General features: G+C 30.0%; 3 protein-coding genes across 3 annotated transcripts; 1 reads left to right on the forward strand and 2 right to left on the reverse strand.

Annotated features, from left to right (window-relative positions):
* Positions 1-1,470: 1,470 nt before the first annotated feature.
* On the reverse strand, positions 1,471-3,221 carry LOC119668002 (GATOR complex protein NPRL2). The gene is made up of 7 exons (XM_038077365.1): positions 3,011-3,221; positions 2,816-2,941; positions 2,620-2,745; positions 2,434-2,554; positions 2,234-2,370; positions 1,581-2,161; positions 1,471-1,518 (listed from the first exon to the last, which is right to left on the reverse strand). The coding sequence occupies exons 1-6, from the start codon at positions 3,119-3,121 to the stop codon at positions 1,598-1,600; spliced, it is 1,185 nt and encodes a 394-aa protein (XP_037933293.1). The 5' UTR covers positions 3,122-3,221; the 3' UTR covers positions 1,471-1,518; positions 1,581-1,597.
* A 1,665-nt stretch (positions 3,222-4,886) lies between these two features.
* Positions 4,887-5,754, forward strand: LOC119668010 (density-regulated protein homolog). The gene is made up of 3 exons (XM_038077377.1): positions 4,887-5,114; positions 5,170-5,431; positions 5,487-5,754. The coding sequence occupies exons 1-3, from the start codon at positions 5,004-5,006 to the stop codon at positions 5,669-5,671; spliced, it is 558 nt and encodes a 185-aa protein (XP_037933305.1). The 5' UTR covers positions 4,887-5,003; the 3' UTR covers positions 5,672-5,754.
* On the reverse strand, positions 5,755-6,368 carry LOC119669334 (DNA-directed RNA polymerase III subunit RPC9-like). Its single transcript, XM_038079175.1, has 4 exons — positions 6,330-6,368; positions 6,156-6,270; positions 5,953-6,105; positions 5,755-5,895 (listed from the first exon to the last, which is right to left on the reverse strand). Exons 1-4 carry the CDS (start codon positions 6,335-6,337, stop codon positions 5,800-5,802), a joined length of 372 nt encoding a protein of 123 aa, XP_037935103.1. The 5' UTR covers positions 6,338-6,368; the 3' UTR covers positions 5,755-5,799.
* Between the last annotated feature and the right edge of the window lie 884 nt (positions 6,369-7,252).

Genomic DNA, 7,252 nt, shown 5'->3' on the forward strand with positions numbered 1-7,252 from the left:
AGATCATCTTCAACATTTCCCTAAACATACTGTCTCAAAGCATAGTCCTCTCTTCCAAAAATAAAACTCCAGGCAAATACTTTTCAATGCGTAAATGACAGTTAATCTAATTAGGGTATTTAAGTACGCATTTTAGATCCTGTTTATTACTCGTAAACATCTGCAACATTCACCGAGAGTGAGAGGACAGTATTAATTACCTAGGAATCACCTTTGATAACCGGATCTTTTGGCACAAACATATACAAATCAAAAAAAATAGTTGCGCAGAAACACTGCAATCCATACAACCACTTTTCAAACACAACAACTTTAACACGAAAAACAGAAAGCTGATCTGCAGCCAAATAATTAGACCAGCACTACTTTATGGATCTGTCGCGTATAGCAAAGCTGCCGACTCTACTATTTAGAAGCTACAAGTTGCTCAAAGTCAGACTCTCCGAAGACTCTTCAAAGTGTCATGGTACATCCGCACGAATGACATGTTAAGAGACCTTAGAATAGATCCAGTCAAAAAATATATAAGAAACAGAGCTCCCTAGTTAGCACAGGCTTCCCTACTTAACACTATCTAATCTCAGAGTAAACACTAACCGCGAAGGGCGGTACGCAGATCTTATAATATCTCAATTTCCAAGGATAGCTCAGAGATTTACTGCGGACGATGTATTTCAAATGATTTGAATGATGATATTTCAGTTCTCATGGATAGAATAAACTGCGGGATAGATACAAAATACTTTGTGCCATTCGCAGAAAAAAAATTAGTCTTTCGGGTGTCTAATCAAACTACAGTTTTTCAAACTAAAGTCTTAAAGATTAGGGAAGTATGTCGGTTAATTATATATCATAGCGAGAATAGATTAAAGACTGCAATTTTTATTAGCAGCTAAACGCCAATTAAAGTACTTCAAGTCTTCACCTTTAAATCAAAACTAATAAGAGAATATATGACAGAAACCAGTGGAAGCTACCAAATTACTGACATCACTCTCATATGGGTTACAGGTCATAGGAATATTGAGGTGAAGGAAAAAGGAGACAGTTCAATAGCATATGGCACATTTATGGATGTGAAGGTACCGGTAAATACCATATATACCGGTAAATATATATAGAAGACGAGAGTCAAGTCATTATTGTTCCAAAGTTAACAAAATCAAATTACGGTCTACGTCCCGGACCCACTCGTCAATTTCGACAACCAAGTGCCGTTCACCATCCCTCAAAGCGACTATACAAGCAGATCCCAACCCGCTACAACAGAAACGTGTAATATAAACTTCCCTCGTTAGCAGTCAAAGTACCGCAATGACAGGCGTCCGCCCCACGTTGAGAAACACTGATTTGTGCACATATAATTTATATTGTCCACATAAAAAAACTGTTCAGATCTTTAGGTCTTAAATAAGCTACTAATATTTCATAACTTTAATTATTTTAAAAATACGTGGACAAATCTCTTACCTCCGTTTTAGAAGTTTATCAATTTCTACAGATATACATATTCATATTCTGCAAATTAAAAAAGAGCAATTAATATAAAATTAATTTTGATATTTATTAAAAATTTGAACCTAGACTAGCGACAACTTCATTTCCATATAACTGTAACATTAGTATCCTTATCGATATCCTTTTCAATATTAAATGGTGAGAGTCCAGTTTTACAACAGATTTCATCGAAATTCAACAGGCCAGTGTACATTTTTTGTCGTCCTGAAGGCACAGAACCAGTGAATATGGGATACTTGTGTATGCAGCGTATGATTTTGTGCTGTAAACCAAATATAACCAATTTCCTTTCATCGATGTTATTGTTCTGCGGACACAAGCGCTGACAAATTGCACGCAAGGTAACTCCATGACTCATTGAAGCATAGAACTGAAATATTTTCTGTATTGTTGGACTTTTTGGAATTTTATCGGGATTAAGTGCAACGTATTTACGACAGGCAGCAGTTAGAGACGTGTTTTGTATAAGATTCTTAAGATTCTGTGTGCACATATAAACATTGCTATATTTTAAAATAGGCAACAATTGTACTACACCGTAGTACGCCAAATTCTGCATACACGACTTGACTAGATCAGTTTCAACATCTGCCTCAGCGGCAATGCGCGCAATATGGTTAATGCCATTTATGTAAGGTAAAATCTGCACAAATAAAAACAGTTTGATTAACAAAAAATTTAAAAGGAAAAGGTAATATATATTGTTTTAACTCACCTGTTGAGTTGTCAAGTCCCAATTGTCCAAAGGCGTGTTTTTAAAATCAACCAGCAATAAAGGCACCATGTGATCTTTAACTATAGGTGGATCAGGTTTATGTGTAACAATTTTAAGATATATTGTTGTATCGCCCTCTGTTTAATAAAAACTTTAATTATTTTTTCTTTTTTAATATATATATAAAAATTTTATATTACCAACTATTGTAGTCACTTTCTTCTCATTTAAATCCCTAATGACTGTTTCGAAAATATGTTGCAGTTTCAACTTGTTATCTTCAACTTTAGATAAAAAACAATTTTCCTCCTCCATCATTATCTATAATAATATATAAAATGTTATTTTTTAATAATAGAACGATATTTTTATGTTTTATGGCTGACCAAATATTCCGATAGCTTTTTCACCACTGGTTCGTAGTGTACAGAGCGCGCCCAAGAGTCGCACACAAAACATAAATTAAACAAAAATGCATTGCGTACGTATTTTTGTTGATCCTCTATGCCAACCTAAATGAATTAAAAATAATTATTACCTTTTTTAATAATAAAAAAAAAAAACGCAAATATGTTGACTTACGGGATATCCCACAATTTTCATATCCACGGCATTCACAGTCAATATGCAGCGCTGCAAGTGAGGCTTAGGAATAATGTACACATTAATAGCATCAAATACATCTTTTGAAACATAATCAGGCGGCACCTTAAATTATGTTATTAAAATATTTTTTGCATTTCTACACTTAATATATTTAACTTTAAAAGTACTAACCTGGCAACTGATTTTGCAACCTGCGGTGGCATGAAATTCACTTAGAAAAATGCAACGAATTTTTCCTTCTTTCCCACATCCTTCAAAGAATTGCTGATTACTTTTCTGCATATCTTAAAAATTACAATAAATTCATAATTTTATTTTATAAATATATTGCAGCTGATTGAATAAAACAAAAACAGCTGTACAAATCCCATCCCGCCGCTGCAAATATAAGCGATGTGACACTTCAGTTCATCAAATGTTTGACGTTTGGTATAAAAAACCTTCGAGGTGAGTATTAATCACATGCGCTGGATGTAATTCAATTTGTAAATTACTTAGTACCATATCGTAATAAACTTTATTTTTACAAATTAATAGTATTAAATTTCATAAATGTAAATAATAATAAAAAATAAATAGTGATACGTAAACAATATACAAATATTTCGACAAATGGCAAGTTAAAATAATTCTCACATCAAGGACAAATGGTATAATTGTGTGTACTATTATCATAACACCACAAGTGCAACACGAAATCTAAATATTCATGCTGCAATATATATTATTTGAATATTTTGCGTTTTCCTAGCTGATATATTTTCTTTTAACAATACAAAATGTAATGTCAGCTGTTTACAATTAAAATGTCAGCTCTACAACTAGAAATTGTTGACGCATATAAGCTCGTTCCCATTCCTTAAGTAACTTGTGCTAATTTAAACGACAAAGAGCTCAATACTACTAAGTAACTTACTAAGTAAGCAGTGGAAACGTAGTATTAACGTTTCAAAACACCGATCAAAATTCGATTTGTTGTAATTTTGATACATACAACATTGACTGTTAAACTAAACTCAAATAATCCAACCACATAAAACGTTAAGAATAGAAAGTTGCAATAAATTTTTGTATTAATTTATATTTCATAATAATATTTTAAAAATACAAATTAGTTGAAAGTTTCTTCACATTACACCATATAAAGCAAAATATATACATTTTTATTTACATTTGCAATATTCAGTAATTTAATGATTAATAAAACACTCAATATTTTAAAAGGAACGACTAATGACTGAATTGATTTCTAATCCAAAATCGATTTTATTTATTGAATTTAAAACAGAAATAGAAAGTTTCATTAATTTATTTATTATTAATACTAAAAAATTATATTCATAACCGTAAAGGGGTGAACTATAGTAATATCCAAATTTTAAAACTAATAATATGCATTTTGTTTCTTCTTTATTTCCTTAAAGTGTAAACGATTAAATTCTTTTAATACTTTGTCAAGTCCATAATAATTAACTCAAAATTACAAATTCCACAAATATGTGCGAGATAATTGCATATTAGTTTTAATTCTGTTGATTACATATAAACTGCCTTGAAAAATTCTTATTTAACTATGATAGGTGTTAGTTTTGCTAAACACAAAATATAGTTGCGAAGCAGACCAAATTTGAATATATATGAAAAATTAGCAACCATTTTCATTGTATATGTATATTAATTTAATTCATAGCATATTCATATATAGGTAGTAAATTGAAGTTTCCTAGGGATTTTTTGCACTGTACTTATGTAAATATTTATTATTTTTGGTAAAAAGTTTTCAAATTTATTTGTTTATTTATTTACAATTTCACAATGGTAATACCTAATTTACTTAATTTTTATTTAAAATTTATTTACCCCACTCGAAATTCTGGTAAATACCAAAGTGCGCTACCATACCGATATGATATACTATTTCCCTCAATTTAATCGAACTCGCACACGACTATGTACACAAATTTGAAAGAAAAAACAAATTCAAAAATAACAATCTGGTAACACTCTAACCTTTCTTTGACTGACTTGCCGAATGTCAAAAATGACAATTCATAGTTTACAAAAAAACCGAATGTGCAAAATTTCTACAAACAGCTGCTTTAAGAATTAAACTTCTTAAAGTTGTTCGTATAAATTTTATTTGTTAGTAATAAATTAAAAAAATATGACGGAAAAAAGTTTAGAGGTGCCAGAGAAACTGAAACTTGGTCCGCGAGATGGAGTTGAATATCCTTTAATTGTGAATTACTGTGGAAACTGCACAATGCCAATTGAGGTATTTTGAAATGCTTACACTGTGTTCGATATTATTAAAAATATTTTCGTTTCAGTATTGTGAATATTATCCTGAGCATGATAAGTGTAAGGCGTGGTTGGAAAAGAATTTGCCAACAGAATTTGAACGTGTGAAATTGCAAGAGGAATCGGCTGCAGCTGACGGTACTGACGACGACAAAAAGCGTCAAAAACGTGGCGGCAAAGCTTTGATGAAAATTAAGAAAAAGGAAGAAGTACTGAAGAAAATAACAGTTTCGCGTGCACCCAGAGGTAAAAAGAAGTCCGTTACTGTTGTCACCGGTTTAAGCACATTTGGTAAGTAAAAATATAAGGAAATTGATGAAAAACATTCAAGAAAATTATTGTGCAGATATCGATTTGAAAGTGGCTGCTAAATTTTTTGGAACGAAGTTTGCTTGTGGCTCATCAGTTACTGGTGAAGATGAAATTGTAATACAAGGAGATGTAAAAGATGATTTATTTGATGTCATACCTAAAAAATGGCCAGAAATTGATGAAGACTTCATTGATGATTTAGGCGACCAAAAACGTTAGTTAAAAAAAATGGAATGGTGCTAATTGTATTAAGTAAATCAACTTTTATTTAACTTATAAATATAGCATTTTTATAACAAAACACAAAATAAGTTTGATTTTTTTTTTTGTTTTCCAACAAAACAAATTCAATTTCTTTCCTCCAAAGAGAAATGTTGTTTCACAATGTCCAGCAATTCATTAACTTGTTGTTCAGTAAAACGTTCCTCACTGTCCTCAACTAGCTGAAATTTTTATTTTATTATATTTATATTAATACTAACAAAATACTATTTTCTTACGAGTTGTACATGCAAAGCACAGGTTGGTGGGTCATTGGTAATCATTAGGCATTCGTTCGAAGTGAGCTTGTATGGCTCGATGCTTTTCAGAAAAGTGGCTATAGATGGCTTGCTCTGCACTTTACACGGCGTATCTTCTAAATATTGTAATGTCTAATGAGAAAACAAATTATATTATGCATTTAGTAATGAAAAAATAATACCTCATATGAAATTGTAGCCAAATTCCTTAAACCATATTTCTTTTTTGTATCTTTTGAATTTTTCAACGTCTCCATTACTTCCAAATTTGAGTACAGAGAATAACATGGATTAACACTAAAAATTTTGATATAAAACGTTTTGAAAAATTTTTTCCAATAATATGAACCACTTACATTTCCATTATAATATTTATTCAACAATTGTTTTTAAAATGAAGACAATTTTTTAAGCAACAATAAAAAAAAACAAACATGCCTAGACAAGAGGTGATGCCACATGTTTTGAAATATAATATGATGTAAATATCAAAATCACGAAATTAATATTAAATATTAATTTCACATATATATCACATAAAATTTGTTTAACTATTTCAATAATTTTAAGCAATTTTTTAAAACTAACATTAATTAAATTAAAAATTTATAAATAAATTAAATAAATATATATTTTTTGTGTCTAAAAAAATTGTTTTAATATAAAATGTTTTTTCACAAGACATAGTGCAGTAATTTGAAGATCACAGCAATAATAATTTATTTTATTTATATTGTTGTGGTTTATGTAATCGTTTAAAAAAACAGCAAAATAAATATTAATAATGAACTTTAGTACTGGCTCAATGGTTTAACATTTTAATCAGCATTCATATACAAATTTTATTAACTCTGGACCATAAGTGGCAACCACTTATGAAGTTCCTGTGAGTGATAACTATTATGGTTTCTTGGAAATAGTTTCCACGAAAAAAAGTTTTACTTATTTAATAACAAGTAATAAAATTTAAATCCTAATTTTTTGTCGTGTAAAGATACTTTTTGTTCATCCCTATTTGCTGAAGTAAACTTAACGGTTGATCCTTGGGTCATTGCAATAAATTTATAAATAATAGGAGACAGTATTTTAAGTATTTATTTAAAATTTTTCTTCATTAGGTTATTTATTTAAATCTAACAATATTTGCATATTTTACATCTACATTGTAACCTAGTCCACAGTATTACAGGATATTCGGTAATAGCCAGACTATTCCTTTCCTTGATTCCTCTTAACTCGATGCCGTTGCATGCTTTAGATTAAAAGTTTATTAATGTTT

The sequence above is a fragment of the Teleopsis dalmanni genome, chromosome 1 (assembly GCF_002237135.1).
Source record: "Teleopsis dalmanni isolate 2A chromosome 1, ASM223713v2, whole genome shotgun sequence".
Classification (NCBI taxonomy): Eukaryota; Metazoa; Arthropoda; class Insecta; order Diptera; family Diopsidae; genus Teleopsis; species Teleopsis dalmanni.

Bases quoted from the DNA above. Each gene is read 5' to 3' on its own strand.
- LOC119668010 (XM_038077377.1), top strand. From the start codon at position 5,004: ATGACGGAAAAAAGTTTAGAGGTGCCAGAGAAACTGAAACTTGGTCCG. The intron at 5,115-5,169 runs GTATTTTGAAAT...TTTTCGTTTCAG, and splicing joins ACTGCACAATGCCAATTGAG to TATTGTGAATATTATCCTGA. The intron at 5,432-5,486 runs GTAAGTAAAAAT...ATTATTGTGCAG, and splicing joins CACCGGTTTAAGCACATTTG to ATATCGATTTGAAAGTGGCT.
- LOC119668002 (XM_038077365.1), bottom strand. From the start codon at position 3,121: ATGCAGAAAAGTAATCAGCAATTCTTTGAAGGATGTGGGAAAGAAGGA. The intron at 2,555-2,619 runs GTCAGCCATAAA...ATATTATTATAG, and splicing joins AAAAGCTATCGGAATATTTG to ATAATGATGGAGGAGGAAAA. The intron at 2,371-2,433 runs GTAATATAAAAT...TTTATTAAACAG, and splicing joins GAAAGTGACTACAATAGTTG to AGGGCGATACAACAATATAT.
- LOC119669334 (XM_038079175.1), bottom strand. The intron at 6,106-6,155 runs GTATTATTTTTT...TTTTCTCATTAG, and splicing joins TGGCTACAATTTCATATGAG to ACATTACAATATTTAGAAGA. The intron at 5,896-5,952 runs GTAAGAAAATAG...TAAAAATTTCAG, and splicing joins GTGCTTTGCATGTACAACTC to CTAGTTGAGGACAGTGAGGA.